Source organism: Podarcis erhardii (genome assembly GCF_964252035.2).
Source record: "Podarcis erhardii genome assembly, chromosome: 1".
NCBI lineage: Eukaryota > Metazoa > Chordata > Lepidosauria > Squamata > Lacertidae > Podarcis > Podarcis erhardii.
In genome coordinates, this window is record NC_138497.1 from 8,550,582 (window position 1) to 8,570,330 (window position 19,749).

The 19,749-nt window shown below is 46.4% G+C and overlaps 1 protein-coding gene across 2 annotated transcripts in view; it reads left to right on the forward strand.

Annotated features, from left to right (window-relative positions):
• DAAM1 (dishevelled associated activator of morphogenesis 1) overlaps positions 1-19,749 on the forward strand; it is a 175,350-nt gene that overhangs the window by 150,258 nt on the left and 5,343 nt on the right. For both annotated transcript variants that reach the window (XM_081859162.1, XM_081859163.1), the window contains 8 exons: positions 4,649-4,733; positions 5,987-6,093; positions 8,471-8,559; positions 9,263-9,431; positions 11,151-11,258; positions 13,630-13,690; positions 15,876-16,007; positions 19,427-19,597. In XM_081859162.1, coding sequence (XP_081715288.1) covers positions 4,649-4,733; positions 5,987-6,093; positions 8,471-8,559; positions 9,263-9,431; positions 11,151-11,258; positions 13,630-13,690; positions 15,876-16,007; positions 19,427-19,597 — 922 coding nt within the window. The remainder of the gene's footprint in view (positions 1-4,648; positions 4,734-5,986; positions 6,094-8,470; positions 8,560-9,262; positions 9,432-11,150; positions 11,259-13,629; positions 13,691-15,875; positions 16,008-19,426; positions 19,598-19,749) is intronic.

A 19,749-nucleotide genomic window follows, 5' to 3' on the forward strand; every position in this document is an offset into this window, starting at 1 on the left:
GCTGAACCGGGCTAGATATACCTGTTCCTTGCATCCAGGACAGGTGTGCTTCTGTAAGCATCCCTGCCCTGTTAGGTTTCATTAGGAGGCCAGTGGGGGAACTGATATAGAAACATAGGAAGTTACCTTGTGGTCCCTCTAACTCAGTGCTGCCTGCAATGACTGGAAGCAGCAGGTTTTCAGGTAAAGGTCTCTCCCTGTCGTACCTGGCGATGCTGAGGGTTGAACCCCATGGTCCTTGCGCTTGCAAGGCAGAGGCTCTGCCACTGAGCAATGAAATGGAGAATCTGTCATCATTTCACCTTCAGTCTGTGCCTAGCAGACTCCCCCTTTCCATCTTTATCTCTTGCATGCTAAATCGTTCCCTCCCACTGCTCCAAAGCTGCCACGCAGAATCATAGAACTGTCGACTTGGAAGGGACCTGAGAAACATTTAGTCCAGTGTTTTCCAAACTTGGGTCTCCTGCTGCTTTTGAACTACAGTTCCCAATGTACTCTTTCTGAATTTTATTTATATTCTTTTCATTATTACAATTTCCAAAAGCACAGTCACATTAAAATCAACATTTCCCCTCATTAGTAAGGTAAAGGTAAAGGGACCCCTGACCATTAGGTCCAGTCTGGGGTTGTGGCACTCATCTCGCTTTATTGGCCGAGGGAGCCGGTTTCAACTTCTGGGTCATGTGGCCAGCATGACTAAGCCACTCCTGGCGAACCAGAGCAGCGCACAGAAACGCCGTTTACCTTCCCACCAGAGCGATACCTATTTATCTACTTACACTTTGACGTGCTTTCGAGCTGCTAGGTTGGCAGGAGCTGGGAACGAGCAACGGGAGCTCACCCCCTCATGGGGATTCGAACCGCCGACCTTCTGATCGGCAAGTCCTAGGCTCTGTGGTTTAACCCACAGTGCCACCCGTGCCCCTCATTCATATCTTACTTTAAGTTAAAACAGCCATTTGCGTCCTCCCTTCTTCCCCTTCCCTGGTTCCTTTGATTTCCCCACCATTTCTGCATATTCTTATATATGCATTTAGTTCTCTTTTCCCTTTATTCTTCCTTTATTTTGTATTACGCTGTTACTGAATTTACCTTAATCCTGCTAACGTTTTCACCTGATTACAATTATTTGCCAAGTAATCCACAAAGTTTTTCCATTCCTCTTTACATACAGTGGTACCTCTGGATACGCACACCTCTGGTTGCGTACCCTTCAGGATGCGAACGTGGCAAACCCAGAAGTATTTTTCTGGGTTTTGCCACACGTGCATGCGCAGAAATGTTCTACTGAACCCAGGGCCTTCTGCATGGTACAGTAGGTGCCATCCAGGTCAGTTCACATCCACAGCCCTTTGCATAAGAAGGAAGATGACAGTCCTCATGTTTTGGAACAAAGGGCTGATTGAAATGGAAACACAAGAAGCACCCTTATCCAGAGTCAGTCCATTGGTCCATCAAGCTTAGTATTACCAACACTGGCTGGCAGCAGATCTCCAGGGTTTCAAAGAGTGGGCATTCCCAGCAGATGCACGGGATTAAATCCATCATGTTCGGCATACCAGGCAAGTTCTCTACCACTGAGCCTTCCCTAGTGAAGTAAATTTCTGTTCCATCTCCCCCAATGGCAGCACCCCACAACCCATAAAAACAGATTCTGGAGAAGCCCAAAGCAGGGCAGAAGAAGCTATGCCAGACTCAGGAACTGCCTGGTTCCCTGGACCCTGACACAACCTTGACCTTCACCACGTCTCCACTGCTGGTCGTCCGTTTAGGAGTCCAGGCACTTTCTACTTCCTCCTCCTTATTTTTAAAAATCTCATTCGATGTATGATTCTTTCCAACCCCCTGGACTGAATCCCCCCCCCCCACAAAATTAAGCTGCCCGTGCAACTCTGATTTCTTGGGTTTGCTAACACGTTTCTGCCTTGGTGTTGCTCCCCTACAAGCAGCTAAAAGGAGCCTGGATGAGGCCAAAGGGGGAAGACTGTCCCCTATGGGAAGCCCCTGCGTGTTTGTTTTTCACCCCCTTTTCCCAAGCTGCCACATCCCATTGACAAAGTTTGGGGCTTAAATCCTCGCGGCAGCCGACACCGTGACCCAGTTCCACCCGCTGCCCGTCTGCGCCAGCAGCTGTTGCCAACAAAAGATAATTATTGTGTGTTTGGGCTGGGGGGCTTCCTCCTCCTCCCTCCCTCCCTCAGTTATCAGCTTATAGCTTTTTTTGGCTGGCCTCTTTCCCATGATATTGTCGGAGCTGAGGCTGTTCTATTTTGGCACGTCTCCTTCCCCCACCGGCGTTCAAAGAGCCTCTAAGGGCACTTTCATACAGAGGTTTTCTGTTTTCCTGGATGCTCAGAGCTGGTTTTGAGCCTCTCCTGTACCTCAAAAGCCCCAGGAAGGTCTTGCTGGTCCACACAGCGGACAGGCACCACCAGTGCCCACACCCAGGAGAGATGTACAAAACCTCTTCAGAAATGTGCGGTTCCATCATTGTTATCAAAACAAATTCCTATCCTACCCCTTCCCCTAATGTTGTGCCCCTTCCCCTAAAGCAGTGTTTCCAAAACTTGGATGTCCAGCTGTTTTCGGACTACAAGTCCCATCTTCCTTAGCTAGCAGGACCAGTGGTCAGGGATGATGGGAATTATAGTCCAAAAACAGCTGGAGACCCAAGTTTCGGAAACACTGCCCTACAGCTTCCTGTATTCCAGCAAACCTCTTATTCTTGTCATCACTTAGCATGCAAATATAGTGGTACCTCGGGTTAAGTACTTAATTCGTTCCGGAGGTCCGTACTTAACCTGAAACTGTTCTTAACCTGAAGCATCACTTTAGCTAATGGGGCCTCCTGGTGCTGCCGCGCCACCGGAGCATGATTTCTGTTCTCAGCCTGAAGCAAAGTTCTTAACCTGAAGCACTATTTCTGGGTTAGCGGAGTATGCAACCTGAAGCGTATGTAACCTGAGGTACCACTGTATTCCTTCCATTGTCTCCTTTTTTCTTTCCACCTTTCCCTCTTGACTGCCTTTTCAGGCTGTGATCGTAAGGAGGGTTCAGTGAGACAAAAAAAAAAAAAAAAAATGGGGGGGGGGGAGGTAAAGGACCCCTGACAGTTAAGTCCAGTTGCAGACAACTCTGGGGTTGCGGTGCTCATCTTGCTTTTACTGGCCGAGGGAGCCGGCGTACAGCTTCCGGGTCATGTGGTCAGCATGACTAAGCCGCTTCTGGCGAACCAGAGCAGCACACGGAAACGCTGTTTACCTTCCCACCGGAGCGGTACCTATTTTTTTGCTTGCACTTTTCAGTGTGCTTTTGAACTTCTAGGTTGGCAGGAGCAGGGACTGAGCAACGGGAGCTCAACCCATCGTGGGGATTCGAACCGCCGACCTTCCGATCAGCAAGGCCAAGGGGCTCAGTGGTTTAGACCACAGCGCCACCCACGTCCCTTCTAAAACCGGAAAAAGTACATCCTTTTAAAAAGAGATTCCCCTCCCCCAATTTACCCTAAACATATGAACAAAATAACATAACCATACAAACAATATGGGTGCCATGCATAGAGCATATGCCGTATAAAAACACAGAGATGCAGTTACATATAGTAAAGGGTGTTTTTTTAAAAAATAAAAAAGATTAAGATTCTATAGCCTTTTAAAGGTGTCTGTGGGAGGGGGGTTATTGGTATGTTTTGCTTTTGCCATTATTAGGCATTTTGTGTTCTCATTTTGTGTTTTTGTGTTGTCAAGCGACATGTGATCTCCTGCTGAAGGGCAGTATACAAAATTATTATTTTTTATTTTTTATTATTATTATTATAATTATTATTATTATTATTATTAGAATTTATATACCGCCCTATACCCAGAGGTCTGTTAACAATAGTAACAGAAATGATGATGATGATAATGGTAATGATAATGATGATGTTTCCGCTCTGGGCAACTTTGAACATATATAAGAACAAAATAAAGCATTAAATATTTAAAACTTGCCTATACAGGGCTGCCTTCATGTGCTTTCTAAAGGTTCTGTAGTTACTCATCTCCTTGACAACCCAGTCAGATGGGCAGGGTACAAATAATAACATCATTATTATTATTATTAACAACATCAGACAGGAGGGTGTTCCACAGGGTAGGTGCCACCACCCAAAAGGCCCTCTGCCTGGTTCCCTGTAACATCACTTCTCGCAGTGAGGGAACCGCCAGAAGGCCCTCGGCGCTGGACCTCAGTGTCCAGGCTGAACGACCGCAGTGAGGATTGGTCCAGGATTCCTCTCCTACATAACCAGAAATGCAGCCTGTTTACATGTGTTTTAATCTGTTTTTAGCTTGCCAAACGTTCTGATATTTTAATTAATGTCTTAGTGTTTTAAACAGCTATCTTCAGCTGTTTATAGTGGTATTTTTATTCTTTTTATAAATCGCTTTTGAAGGTTGGGTTTTGCAATCAGTCTGTATAAGTTGTGTGCAACACATGAATAAAACCATAGCTGGCATGGACAGTTTGGGCGAACACCCTTCTTGCCTTCTGTATACAACTCCACGAATGAGACTGGGCTTGTCTGGGACCAAAGCTGGAACCTCAAGATTTTAGATACGTGTCCGGTCTGCCTGCCTAACAAGGTGTCCCATTGTTGCTTTTCCAGGCTAAAATTGTCCAACGACGAAATCAAACGTGCCATCTTATCAATGGATGAACAAGAGGACCTGCCAAAAGATATGCTAGAACAGGTGAGGGCAGCTGGAGTCACATAAAAGAGCCGTGGTTTTTAATAAATGAGAATATGTTTAACAAAACACTTGGAAACCTGGGCCCCACTTTTGTGGGTCTTATGTGCCTTTCCTCCTCTGTCAGTTGCTGCACAGCTATTATGCCATCCCTCTCACACAACCCCAACCACATTCTCTATCTTAATATATTTTTTTAAAAATCTAAATTCTACAAATCCCTCCAATTACGTTTTTGGGAAGTTGGGCGAATCCTTGTAAATGTGCAAACACGTGGGGGTCTTTTTGTTTTTTTAAAGTTACTCACTTCTAAAGTGCAGGTTGGGGGCAGTGCCGGATTTACATATAAGCTAAACAAGCTATAGCTTAGGCCCCCACTCTCTTGGGGGCCCCCCCCCAAAAAAAATTAAAGGAAAAAAAACTGGATGCACATTTCCAAAATATAAGATAAAAAACAAATAAAATAAAACCTACATACAGCAAGTGTGTTTAGTGTTGCGTAGGCTCCTATGATGTAAGTCATGGGCCCCGCCTGCTCCCTCTAATATCACTGGTTTGCTCATTTCTACATATAGGGTGCCTACATTCTTCATGTGCAAATAGCTTTAGATACCTATTAGGTCCATAAATTACCATATAACATATATTCAACACAAATAAAAAAGAGTGGCAATTTGTTGTTGACAAAGGACAGCTGGACATATAAAGGGCCCCATTACCTTCAGTAGCTTAAAGGTAAAGGTAAAGGTACCCCTGCCCGTACGTGTCCGACTCTGGGGTTGTGCGCCCATCTCGCTTAAGAGGCCGGGGGCCAGCACTGTCCGGAGACACTTCTGGGTCACGTGGCCAGCGTGACAAGCTGCATCTGGCGAGCCAGCGCAGCACACGGAAACGCCGTTTACCTTCCCGCTAGTAAGCTTAGGGCCTCATCAAACCTTAATCCGGCCCTGGGTGGGGGCCTCCCCTTCAGGTTAAGTAGGAATGGCTCTCTTTGCAAACAGCCATTCCGTAATTGGTTAACTGGATCCAGATGAGGGCGAGTCTCCTACAAGGTACCCATAGGATGATGGGAGTTGTAGTCCAAAACGTCTGGAGGACACCAGATCGGCAAAGGCCATGTTAGAGGACCTTGGGCCAGTTTCACAGCTGCCCTTTGTCCGTCCCACTGAAGGAAGATGCTGACCACACAGGAGAGGGGCGAGTGTGTTTTAAAGTGTTATCTCTCTAACCCCACCCCCCGACCTCCCCTTTCTCAGCTTCTGAAATTCGTTCCGGAGAAAGCTGACATCGACCTGCTGGAGGAGCACAAGCACGAATTGGACCGAATGGCGAAGGCAGACAGGTTCCTCTTCGAAATGAGCAGGTGATTTTCGGCAAGAAAACGCAGTTGCCCTCTGGGCCGAAAGCGCAGGCCAGGGTGGTTTGCAAAAACGTAATAGGCAATAACTGGAAAAAAATAACAATAATTATTGTGAATTGCAATCAGGAGTCACCAAGATGGTGCCCGTGGGTGACATTGCGGCCGCTGAGGCCTCATATGCCACCTGTGAAAGGTCCCAGGAAATATCCCCTCAGAGATCCACAATGCACAATGCACTGTTTGTTCTTCCTGCTCAGTTCCACTGGCTATGCTGCTCCTACACTGAACACCCCCTCCCCTTAAACATTCCCATATTCCATTGGATGCCAAAACTGGACACACACTCTCAATGGAAGAGGCGCAAAGCAGTGGCGGAATTTGGGCTCTCAAATTTCAGCAGCTAAAATTTGGAGGCCCCTGCCTCTGGTGCTCCATTCTGCAGCATGGTTGTGGTGACCCCAGCAGCGTGGTGCCCAGCCTTTGTGCAAAGGGCTTCCGGGCCCGAAAAGGTTGGCAATCTCTGTGTTACATAATTAGCAATGCCAGTAGATATGACTTAACCCACTGGACTCTTAAAAGTCTGGCAAAAATGGCAGATTTTTATCTAAAAGTGTCCAAGGCAATATAAGATTGGGTCGATACACACTTGGTGGGGGGGTCATTCTCCAGACCTGCAGCCAGTGTAACAATGGAGTCTGCCTGGTGGTTTTAGCTTCTAGGAAAGCTCAGGGATCCTTGCAGTAAACGCCATTGAAAGTCGTGCTTGGTCAAGGGCACAGAGATGTCTTCTGCAAATGGTTGGCTTTGGCAATCCAGACATCAGCAGGCACTGTCATGTTGGGACAACGCCCTGGGGTGCCCCTTCTGCAGCCCCCGAACTCCGAATGTTCTGGAAAAGGCATTTCCCTTCTTCTCACTGCGCTTCAGCGACATACATCAAATGATATATGCACACTAATCTTCTAGCATAACACAGCAAGAAGCGTGAGACATCGTAGAGCTAATCTACGTATTTATTTACACACTATGTACAGACAAAGGAGTCATGGCGTCTTCTCTCTCCAGCTCCGAGAGGAGAACAGGCAGAAGTAAAAGCAAAAGTACAGTACAGTACATACAGCGGAAGAAATAAGACTGTCTTCCATTCCCCCACTCTTCCCAGACAGGCATGTGATTTGCACCAATCTCATCTGCAGCATCGGAGGCATGAAATACTAACATCCCCCCCCCCCATTTCAGGTAACTGAAGCTGCATAGGCTAACGCAGCAGTAAGTGACGTAAACATACAGTTGTCATACACATAGTATACCCCTAGTTACAGATAGACTTAACACGGACACTGGCACCAGAGCCTGCAATAAACCCAGATGCCAACTTTGCTGCCACATACACCCGGACAACACCATTACTGGCCCCAACAACATCACACATACCATCTCGGGACTATTTAATTGCTCATCGTCTAACATTGTGTATGCCATCAAATGCCAACAGTGTCCTTCAGCTCTCTATATTGGACAAACAGGCCAAACCTTACGCCAAAGGATAAACGGACATAAATCTGACATCAGGAATCACAAGACAGAGAAACCAGTAGGAGAACACTTCAATCTCCCAGGACATTCTATACAAGATCTCAAAGTAGCTGTTCTATTACAAAGGAATTTCAGAAATAGACTGGAAAGAGAAGCTGCTGAATTGCAACTTATTACCAAACTTAAAACCATGGAGAGACCTGGTCTGAACAAAGACATTGGATTCTTATCTCATTATACATGACAAAGCCATTTTTCACCTTCTCACCCCTTGCTTTTTCCTGTAAGACCTATTGCAGTCGTTAAGAGTCGTCAACAGGCTCATCACAGCTATCTGCCAATCACCCATTCCCACCACCCTCCTGAGTAATACCCCTCCCCACCTTCTCACTATATAGAAGGGTCTGGTGACTTCTGTTTCAGTGTATCTGAAGAAGTGTGCATGCACATGAAAGCTCATACCTAGAACTAACTTAGATGGTCTTTAAGGTGCTACTGGAAGGAATTTTTTTATTTTATAGTATACCCGTTGCACCTTTGGAACTACCTGCAACTGGACTGGTCTTGTGTCTGACCGCCTTGTACTTCTGGTTACCTTCCTTCCATGGGACGAGCCCTAGCTGGGCCTGTCTAAGGAAACAGCGTTAACCCTTGCAGCCTTTGGGAGTGTTTTCACGGCCTTTGAGGACAAGCCCTGTACCCCCTGCAAGTCCTCAGGTTTCAAAACCTGTTTTGAGCTGCTAGCCACAGCTATATATATATATATCAATCCGAGACACAGCCCTTTCCTGACAGATCTTTTACTAGTTGCCAGCTCAAGGTTTGTTCTTTCTGTCTCTTGCAGGATAAACCATTACCAGCAAAGGCTGCAGTCCTTGTATTTTAAAAAGAAGTTTGCTGAGCGAGTTGCTGAAGTTAAGCCTAAAGTGGAAGGTAAGTCTTGTGTAATAAGGGGGGAAAGTGCTTTTTAAATCCTTGGGTGTTTCGGCTCGGATCTTCCTAAACAAAGCAAAAAAAAATCAACTTTAAAAAAATATATATTTTCAACAAAATGATAGAGATGCAGGGATAGAGATCACATTCCAGCACAATTACTGTTACCCTGCACCCTGAACTCTCCTTCCTTCCACGAACATACAAAAGACTTCTACAGTATTTGAAGGATTAAGTTATTTTCTAACGGTAGTGCAGGAAGTCTTATTCCGACACTGTGCATACCACTTGCTCAAAGAAAAGTCTTCATGCACAAAATATGGCAGGTACCTGTTAGCTGCACTTTCCAGATAAAATTAAAGGCATCTTCAATCCAGCAGGCTTTCCCAGCTAGATGAAAGGGTTTGTGCCATGGGTGCCCATTTTGTTTTTTTAAATATCATTCATTCATTCATTCAATTCATATACCACCATTTATCAAAAGATCCCAGGGTGGTGTACAACATTAAAAATACATTACAGAACATCAATTATAAAAAGCATAACAAAAACGGAAAGCATACTGCATAGCTGCTGGTTGTGTTTTGAACTGTTTTCTGCTGTATACCTCCTTGGGGCGACTGTGTGGGATTCATTCAATTCATTCAACAATAATGACGACGATGATAATAATATTACTAACAAAATCTTTTCCCCTTTGCAGCAATCCGCACCGCTTCAACAGAGACGTTCCAGAGCAAAAGCCTGAAGCAGCTGCTGGAGGTGGTTTTGGCCTTTGGGAACTACATGAACAAAGGCCAACGGGGAAATGCATACGGGTTCAAAATCGCCAGCCTCAACAAGATTGCAGACACCAAATCCAGCATTGACAAGTAAGCCCAAGCCGCTTCTGCCTCGAGAGCGCGGGTCCAGTTCCTTTATGTGAGAATGAGATGCAGGAACAATCTCTTTTTGTGGGATTGTACTCAGTGCCCACAAGGGGACGCGGGTGGCGCTGTGGGTTAAACCACAGAGCCAGGGATTTGCCGATCAGAAAGTTGGCAGTTCGAATCCCCGTGACGGGGTGAGCTCCCGTTGCTCGGTCCCTGCTCCTGCCAACTAGCAGTTCGAAAGCACGTCAAAGTGCAAGTAGATAAATAGGTACCGCTCCGGCGGGAAGGTAAACAGCGTTTCCGTGCGCTGCTCTGGTTCGCCAGAAGCGGCTTAGTCATGCTGGCCACATGACCCGGAAGCCGTACGCCGGCTCCCTCGGCCAATAAAGCGAGATGAGCACTTCAACCCCAGAGTCGTCCGTGACTGGACCTAATGGTCAGGGGTCCCTTTACCTTTATTCAGTGCCCACAAGGAACAGCTTTTTGAGATTCACTTTTTGAGATTCAGCCCAGGTTTACATCGAAACCCTTCATGTCACCTAAACTTTGCCTGCTTCTACCTTTGCTGCCAAGTGTTCACGACCTTTATCAGCTAAAGGGTTATCATAACGGAACGGTTGCTTTGCAAATGAATTCTCACCCCACCGTTATTATGTCAGGCACCCTCATTCAAGGAGATGTGTCTGGAGCCCGGCTATTTAGCTGTTTATTAAGTTCATATCCTAAAATAGTTCAGCATCTAAAAAGTTGTAAAACAATCAAATATCCTGATAGTGAATAATTTCAAGGGTGCCAGGGAAAATTAGAAGACATCTGAAGGTAGCCCCGCATAGGGAAGTTTTTTAATGTTTAATGTTTTATTAAGTTTTTTGAGATGGAAGAAACCTACTGGGCTATTAAGCTGCTCAGAGTGACTGGGGCAACCCAGTTGGATGGGCGGGGTGTAAATAATAAAATTGTTGTTATCCTTCGGCCAGCAAATGCTTGGGTAAACAGGAATGCTTTGAATTCCTCCTGAAAATTAATAAAAATACAGTGGTGCCTTGCAAGACGAAATTAATCCGTTCCGTGAGGCTCTTCGTATAGCGGTTTTTTCGTCCTGCGAAGCAAGCCCATTGACAGCTTAGCGGATTAGCGCTATTAGCGGTTTAGCGGCTTTTAGCGGATCAGCTGATAAGCGGCTTAGGAAAGGGGGGGAGGGGAAAAAACCCGCAGGAACTCGCAAGACATTTCGTCTTGCGAAGCAAGCCCATAGGGAAATTCGTTTTGCGAAGCGCCTCCAAAACGGAAAACCCTTTCGTCTAGCGGGTTTTCCGTCTTGCGAGGCGTTCGTCTTGCGGGGCACCACTGTACAACACACCATGGAGGACAATCCACAAATGGGGAGCCACCACCAAGAAGGCCGTATCATGGATAAAACTGCAACTGCGCAGCACCCAGCAGTGGCACTGCTATTTGTTATGACTGCCTGTCTTGCTGTTGCACCTAGTAAAAGTCTGTTTCCCAGAAGACCTTTCTCTTGCACCCCCGTTCCTGTACTGCGCAGGTGGCTTGCCCTGTGCGACGAGCCCCTTTTCACAGTAACTTTTCAGAATCCTGTTGCTTCCTCCAAAACAATTCTATCCTTCACAAATAGAGGCAATTTTTGCAGCTGAATACAGGAGCCACAAACCTTTGTTGCATCCATATATATCCATCACTGCCCTTCTTGTGTTGTAGGAATATTACCCTGCTGCATTATCTCATCACCATCGTAGAAAAGAAGTACCCCAAAGTTCTCAACCTGCACGAAGAACTGAAGGATGTCCCCCAGGCTGCCAAAGTAAAGTGAGTGTCGTACGATTGGGTCCACGCCTGGGATTGCGGGAGGCCAACTGTGTTCATGATTTTTAGCACGTTTCTATCGAGAGCTGAGGGACACGGGTGGCGCTGTGGGTTAAACCACAGAGCCTAGGACTTGCCGATTAGAAGGTCGGCGGTTCGAATCCCCGCGACGGGGTGAGCTCCCGTTGCTCGGTCCCAGCTCCTGTCAACCTAGCAGTTTGAATGCACATCAAGTGCAAGTAGATAAATAGGTACCGCTCCGGCGGGAAGGTAAACGCCGTTTCCGTGCGCTGCTCTGGTTCACCAGAAGCGGCTTAGTCATGCTGGCCACAAGACCCGGAAGCTGTACGCCGGCTCCCTCGGCCAATAAAGTGAGATGAGTGCCGCAACCCCAAAGTCGGTCACGACTGGACCTAATGGTCAGGGGTCCCTTTACCTTTACTATCGAGAGCTGAGCCCTAAGCAAAGCGAAATGAGGACATTGCTGGGAGGGTTTGGATGAGGCCAAGGTGTCCCTCCACCCAGAAGGAGGGCCTGCTGATGGGGGAGCCCCACTGCACCCGCCCAAATAGAAGTGAACACCCAGCAGCAGCTGCCAGAAACACGCACACACCCCAAAAAACCACTGGCTTTATTTAGCTGCAAGCCAGGGTGGTTTAATTGTGAGCCAATTAGCGCACACTCATGTTCAAGAAATCCGTGGTTGCAAAGATGGGGTATTTGGTTTTTAAATCAGATACTTGCTCTCTCCCGCTCTTCACTTTCTTCCTTGCTGGTTTTAATCAACACGCTTTGAGGGATTTCACCATTAATTGGTATGTGCAGGCAGCCTCGTAAAGGAGTTTGAAGTGAATTAAGGAGAAGCAAACAGGTCTTTATTGGGTTTATAGGGAGGCCCTGCAACAAGTGGAGCAGGAGAGCACAATGATCGACTCTAAAATAAATGCACCTGTAGTTTGCGGGAGTCAAAAGCCAGGCGCCAGTTTTGAGCTTGATTGTTTGTGCAAAAGGTGAGCGGAGGCAGTCTGTCTGGGTCCAAGGCCTGCAGGCCTATTTCCTGCAATTCAGGAGATGTTCAGCGCCAGTGCTGCAGATTCAGAATTTCCACCCTGGGTTTAGTGGTGCAATGGGGATCCTGACACACTCCTCAGCTGCAACATGTGTTACTCCATTTGATTCGAAACGTGGCGAGCCAGCCCTGTGGCGTTTGGGGGGACATTCTGCTCACTCTGTTGTGGGGGGCCTGGACATTTCCTGATGCTGAGTCAGTATCTCCTTCCTTGCGACTTGAAGCCATGGGTTCGAGTCCTACCATCCAGAGCAGGACAAAACAAGCTTGTTCCCTCTTCCATTTGACAGCCCTTGAGATATTTGAAGATGGATATCCTATCTCCTCCCAGTCTGCTCTTTTGCAGGCCGTGAATGTCATAACTCACAGGCTTGTCAATACGAAAATTTGAATTTTACATAATGCACATTGCTACAGCCACTTTATGGGACGCGGGTGGCGCTGTGGGTTAAACCACAGAGCCTAGGACTTGCTGATCAGAAGGTCGGCGGTTCAAATCCCTGTGACAGGGTGAGCTCCCGTTGCTTGGTCTCTGCTCCTGCCAACCTAGCAGTTCAAAAGCACGTCAAGAGTGCAAGTAGATAAATAGGTACCACTCCGGCGGGAAGGTAAACGGCATTTCCGTGCACTGCTCTGGTTCGCCTGAAGCAGCTTAGTCATGCTGGCCACATGACCCGGAAGCTGTACGCTGGCTCCCTTGGCCAATAAAGCGGGATGAGCACCGCAACCCCAGAGTCGACCATGACTGGTCAGGGGTCCCTTTACCTTTACCTTTACGGCCACTTTGAATCTTAACACACATCGCCCGAAATTATTCATTTGTTTGCATGTCAGACAAATGCCTTCTCTAGCATCTTTTTGGTACCTATCGAAGATCTTATCCTTGTTTTTCAGCAAGCCTTTTAAGTGGAAGTTATTAGTCCCAGTTTGCTTTTGCAATGTATTTGAAGCTGGACAGATGGACGGACAGATGAGGCAGGCAAACAGATGATCTTTTTGTTGATAAAGTTATGGTTATGTACGATCAATTAAAAAACAAGTCGGTCCCTTGGAAGCTTGAAGTCTAAAAGACAGGGCACAAAAGGAAAGAGGCATGCGGAGGGGGAAAGGGTGGGAGCCAAATTCTGGCACCAGTTTTTAGAGAAGATGCTGATGCAAAGTTTGCTGCAGGCGAGAGCATAACCCCAAAGCAGGAGGAAATGCAAATTATGCATTTTATTTGTTGTTGTTTTTCACTGGGAGACATGCAGCCGGCTTTGGAGCTGTATTTCTGGAAATGTAACTGGCTTCCTTTATTTCTGGCAGCATGACTGAGCTGGAGAAGGAAATTGGCACCTTGCGCAGTGGGCTGAGGGCTGTGGAGACAGTAAGTATTGTTCACCCACTTAATGGTCCCCCTGCTTTTTTAAGCACCCGTCCTTAAGAGAGGAAGGAGGCGAAGGCGACTGGAGCTGCTTTTATCTCTCTTCCCAGAGGCCGTTCTCCTTCTCCTCCTTCCTGACCTGCAGCTCATTACTGCTCATTATGGTTTTATAGAACTCGTAAGGACCTGAGTCCCTTCCCTTTGTCTCTTTAATTATGAGCGTTCTTTTAAAGGAAATAAAAAAATTCCTTCCAGTAGCACCTTAAAGACCAACTGAGTCAGTTCTAGGTATGAGCTTTCGTGTGCATGCACACTTCTTCAGATACACTGAAACAGAAGTCACCGGACCTTTCTCTATAGTGAGAAGGTGGGGAGGGGTATTACTCAGAAGGGTGGTGGGAATGGGTGATTGGCAGATAGCTGTGATGAGCCTGTTGACGACTCTTAACGACTGCAGTAGGTCTTACAAGAAAAAGCAAGGGGTGAGAAAAATGGCTTTGTCATGTATAATGAGATAAGAATCCAATGTCTTTGTTCAGACCAGGTCTCTCCTTCTCACCCCTTTTTCACCTTCTCACCCCTTGCTTTTTCCTGTAAGACCTATTGCAGTCGTTAAGAGTCGTCAACAGGCTCATCACAGCTATCTGCCAATCACCCATTCCCACCACCCTTCTGAGTAATACCCCTCCCCACCTTCTCACTATATAGAAAGGTCCGGTGACTTCTGTTTCAGTGTATCTGAAGAAGTGTGCATGCACACGAAAGCTCATACCTAGAACTAACTCAGTTGGTCTTTCAGGTGCTACTGGAAGGAATTTTTTTATTTTGTTTTGACCATGGCAGACCAACACGGCTACCTATCTGTAACTTTTAAAGGAAGTTTGTTTGGGGATAGGCACAGCTGGTGCAGATGTCACCTTCCTGCCAGTTTTTGCCAACCTGGTTCCCTGCATATGTTCTGGATCACAGCTTCCGTTAGAACCCCGGCTGTGCTGGAGAAGACCTGATACTGATGCTTGGAAGTCTTCGCATTTTTGGAAGAGTTTTTGCTGATGGGGCTTAATATTCTTAGACTCAGCCTGACCGATCTTGTTATATGCTGCTGTGGTTCTGTTTGCTTGTGTGTGTATAATTATTATTATTATTATTATTATTATTATTATTATTATTATTATAGTTTGTATGTTCATTTGCTACTGCTGTTTTTGTTCTTTGCAAAGCTATTCTTCCTTTTTTATGTTATATTGGTTTTGAAAAAACAACAATGTAAATGTAAACTTATTTGATAAAGAAAAGTGGAATATAAATGAATGGGGGGGGGACTGTGGATAAGAGATAAGGTTGTAGGTCGCACACACAAATTCCTTCAAATATAATCTGGGTCATTATAACTCACCAGTCATCAGGAAGGTCTAAGAGCAGGTCGCAGCAATATAAAATATAGCATGAAAAACAGTTTAATCGTAGAATTGTAGAGTTGGAAGGGACCAAAAGGGTCCTCTAGTCCAGTGTTTCCCAACCTTGTGCCTCCAGCTGTTTTTGGACTACAATTCCCATCATCCCTTGCCACTGGTCTTGCTAGTCAGGGATGATGGGAGTTGTAGTTTAAAAACAGCTGGAAGCACAAGGTTGGGAAACACTGCTCTAGTCCACACACACACACACACACACACACACACACACACACAATGCAGGAATCTTAGCTGAAGCATCCATGACAGGTGGCCACCCAACTTCTGCTTAAAAACCTCCAAGGAAGGAGGGTTTGCCCAGCTGATACCTAACTGGGAGGGAGGATAATTCTTGGGTTGGATAGAGCCACGGGTGACAGCTCAAGGTGGGATATCTGCTTGGCATGCGGAAAGTTCCATCCTGAGCATCTCCAGGTAGGGCTAAGGATGTGTCTGGCTCACTATAGGGCAGCTTTCTGTGTTCCTGTGATCCACACAATAATCCCTACACCCATGTGGTTGCAGTATTCAACACATGTACCTTAAATGCATGAGATAGTGCCACACAGAAGCAGCTCTCTCATGCTGGGTGAGCATGTGTTGAGCATTGGGTTTCTGCCGTTCAGGTCTTTGTGGATCCCAGCCAACACCTGGGTGGATGACTGCCATGGTTCCTCTCCTTGAGCTCCCAATAACCAAAATGAATTTCTCTCTCTCTCTCTCTCCTGTCTCCAAAGGAACTGGCGTACCAGAAAACTCAGCCTTCCCACCCAGAAGACAAGTTTGTTTCCGTCGTCAGCCAGTTCATCACGCTGGCCAGCTTTAGCTTCTCAGATGTAGAAGATCTCCTGGCAGAGGCCAAAGAACTGGTAAGAAAGTGAAACCTCTGGAGCTCCTGGCGCTCCAAACCTCTCCGCTTTGTAGGGATAGGGTCCTCACCCTCAGTTCCAGGAGATAGAAGACCCTCACCAAAGGCAGTTGCCAACATGGGCAGGGCTAGAGTTGCATCAGTCCAAACAAGCCAAGGTCAAGCACAGAGAATCAGTCAGAGTCCAAAATGTGACCCGGAAGCGAAGTCATGAAACAGTCCAAAGTCTGGGATAGCCACAAAGAGTGGTACCTCGGGTTACATACGCTTCAGATTACATACGCTTCAGGTTACACACTCCGCTAACCCAGAAATAGTGCTTCAGGTTAAGAACTTTGCTTCAGGATGAGAACAGAAATTGTGCTCCAGCGGCGCGACCGCAGCAGGAGGCCCCATTAGCTAAAGTGGTGCTTCAGGTTAAGAACAGTTTCAGGTTAACAACGGACCTCCGGAACTAATTAAGTACTTAACCCGAGGTACCACTGTAAAATGAGGAGCAAGGACAGAGAGCCACTGGAAGGCTCAAGAATGCCTTATATTATCTGGCTTACCGGATTTCTTTTCTTCTTCTTCTTTGGCGATCACTCGTAGCTGAGTAAGATTGTCTTCCATAAACACGGTTTTAACTATGAGTCCGTAAGTGACTGTGGAGGCCAATTCTGGATCCACACGTCCTTCCACAGTGGGGACATGGGTTTCCAGGCGGGAGTTGATCATGGTGTGGATTTGCCAAGCGTGCCTTCCTCCTAGCACGTTTCTCTCTTGCGTCCTGAGTTCGAGCGTCTTCTTTTTTTCTTTTTTTTTTAAATAAAGTTTTTTATTGATACAACAAAAAAAAAGAGAAAAAAACCACAAATACCAAATTACACACAAGAATAACCATAGACCACATAATTTTCTTAGCAAACAATAAAACATCTATTGGTCTTAACACTAAAGACCCAACCTCCCGTCTATTCCATATTTCAAGTTCATATTACTTATTGCCAATACACACTTTTATCATATTTAAACTTATTCTTAATAAATCTAATTTCTTATATCTACCTTGCAACTATTACTGAAGTTCCTCAAATGCTGCAACAGAATTTAAACTACTATATTTATTTTTCAGATAGTCTTTGAAAACCTCCCATTTTGAAACAAATTCCTGTTTTGATTTATTCTTTATTTTTTCTGATAAACCATCTAATTCGAGCGTCTTCAAAGCCCATGACACCTTCGGTAAAGGCTTTTCTCCAATTGCAGCGCTCACAGGCCAGTGTTTCCCAGTTGTCAGTGTTTATACTACATTTTTTTTAGCAAGAACCATGCCACTACTCTGCGTCCATAGATTCATGTTACGTTGCTACATGTCAGCCTGAGTGTATAGGTGCTGGCATTCTTGAGGACGGTTTTCATCTCCTCCTCTGACTGTTCCAAGGCTTCTTAAGCAGGACTTGGGGATCCTCAGCGCTGGTTCCAGGAGACCCTGCCTGCTCATTTGCCCCAAGGTCCTTGGCTTGTGGAGTGTCTGGTTCATCCTCTAAGGACACAGTGCCTGTCACCAACTCAGGGCTAGGCATGGCAGTCTGTGGTTTGGGTCATGATTGCATATTCCCATTTTACAGCTGGATAACTGAGACTGAAGGAATGAGGCTTGCCCGAGGCAACCATTGAATGGCTGACTAAACCAGAACCTTGAACTCCCAAGTTCCGTCACAGACCTACAATTCCCAGAGTGGTTTAACAACCAATCCCTCTTCACAGGGAACTCTGTGAACTGTAGCTGTGTGACAGGGATAGGGGTCTCCTAGCAACTCTCAGCACCCTTAACAAACTACAGTTCCCAGAATTCATTTTTTGGATGTCCACAACTAATTCTCTAATTCTTTTCTTAAAACCATCTCAAGCCAGTGACCCTAAGGACCACCAAGAAGCCCCTTGGGATCTGATTGTGTTTCTTTATTTTACAAACCCTTGACATTGCTACACACGTCTTGCATGAGCGTTTGACTTGCAAATTTTATCTGCTTTGCACACTTCTGTAGATAGCACAAACTTCGTCCTTTTGGACGGGCAAAGTTTCGTTTTTGAAAAAGAGGGAGGGTTGGGGGGGGGAAAACACCTCCTTTCCAAAAGCTTCAATAGCACATTTGGTTCTAATGCTGAAGCATGTGGCAACGATAAATACAAGCGCAAACCTTCAAAGAGAAGTTGAAAATGCGAGTTTGCCCCTCTCCCTGTTGTGCCTTCGAGTTTTATTATCTCCTCTGCTGCAGTGTTGTGCCCCGTTGGTTTTATTGCTCCTGAGTTAATAATACTAATAATGAAAAAAAGAGGAGGTAGAGGATAAAGGGCATTAATTGAAAGCAGAGGTGTGATTCCCTTGATGTCTTCAGAATGGCAGGAGCTGTTCCGACAGGAGAGGCAGAACAGACCTTTGGAAAGGGAGGTTTGGTGAGGCCTGGGGTCTAACTCTAGCCACCAGAATTCGGATTTGGGGGCAAGGAATGGTGTAACGTGGCAAAGCAGAGCAAGGCCTTGGCTTGTACTCTCCAGATATGTAAGGGATTAAGGACTTGCATCATGAGCTGAACTGGCCAAAGTCTGACCTAACACTGGTTGTTTGGGACCTGGTGAAATTAGGAAACAAATGTGTTTCGATTTCGGAATTATTTGTATTGCATTGCATTGCACCCTGCCCATCTGACTGGGTTACCCCAGCCACTCTGGGCGGCTTCCAGCATGTACATTCTTGACATCTGGTGGCAGGGCGTTCCACAGGGCGGGTGCCACCACTGAGAAGGCCCTCTGCCTGATTCCCTGTAACCTCACTTCTCGCAGGGAGGGAACTGCCAGAAGGCCCTCAGAGCTGGATCTCAGTGTCCGGGCTGAACGATGCGGGTGGAGACGCTCCTTCAGTTATACTGGGCCAAGGCCATTTAGGGCTTTAAAGGTCAACACCAGCACTTTGAATTGTGCTTGAATGTACTGAGAGCCAATGCAGGTCCTTCAGGACCGGTGTTACATGGTTCCAGCAGCCTCTCCCAGTCACCTGCCTAGATTAGTTGTAGTTTCCAAATAGTTTTTGCTTCCTTCTTTAGTTATTATAATTTTACACACACACCCCAAATTTCCCTCCAAGGAGCTAAAGTCAGCTTGTGTGATTCTTCACAACCTCACCCCCCCCCCAACACAACAACCCTGTGATCCAGGTTAGGCTGAGGGAAGATGATGGGGTTGAGGGCACTCGGTGATCTTCATGGCCAATTGGGGATATAGCCTAAAGAAGGATACAAAATCAGGTTGATGCATGCAGAGAAAATCTCCTTCCTGAATCAGTGACTGATTTAGACCAAAGAGGCTCTCTTTGAGAAGGGTTGCTTTGGGCCAATAAGTCCCCACAAAGTAAACAAAATGCATATTTTCTTTCTCTAGTTTGCCAAGGCAGTGAAGCATTTTGGGGAAGACGCTGGCAAAACGCAACCGGACGAGTTCTTCGGGATCTTTGACCAGTTCCTGCAGGCTGTGACCGAAGCCAAACAGGAGAATGAAAACATGAGGAAGAGGAAGGAGGAAGAGGAGCGACGGGCGCGCATGGAAGCCCAGGTGAGGATAATTGTGTAGGGTGGGGTTCCCTCTCATGTCCTTGGCAGCCCATAGCTGAAGGGGGGCCCAGGTGGTTCAATGCACCCATGGTTTTGACTCCATTTCAGACAGCTGCTTCGCAAACGACGCAAGCTATGCAAGTCAAGCTGTCA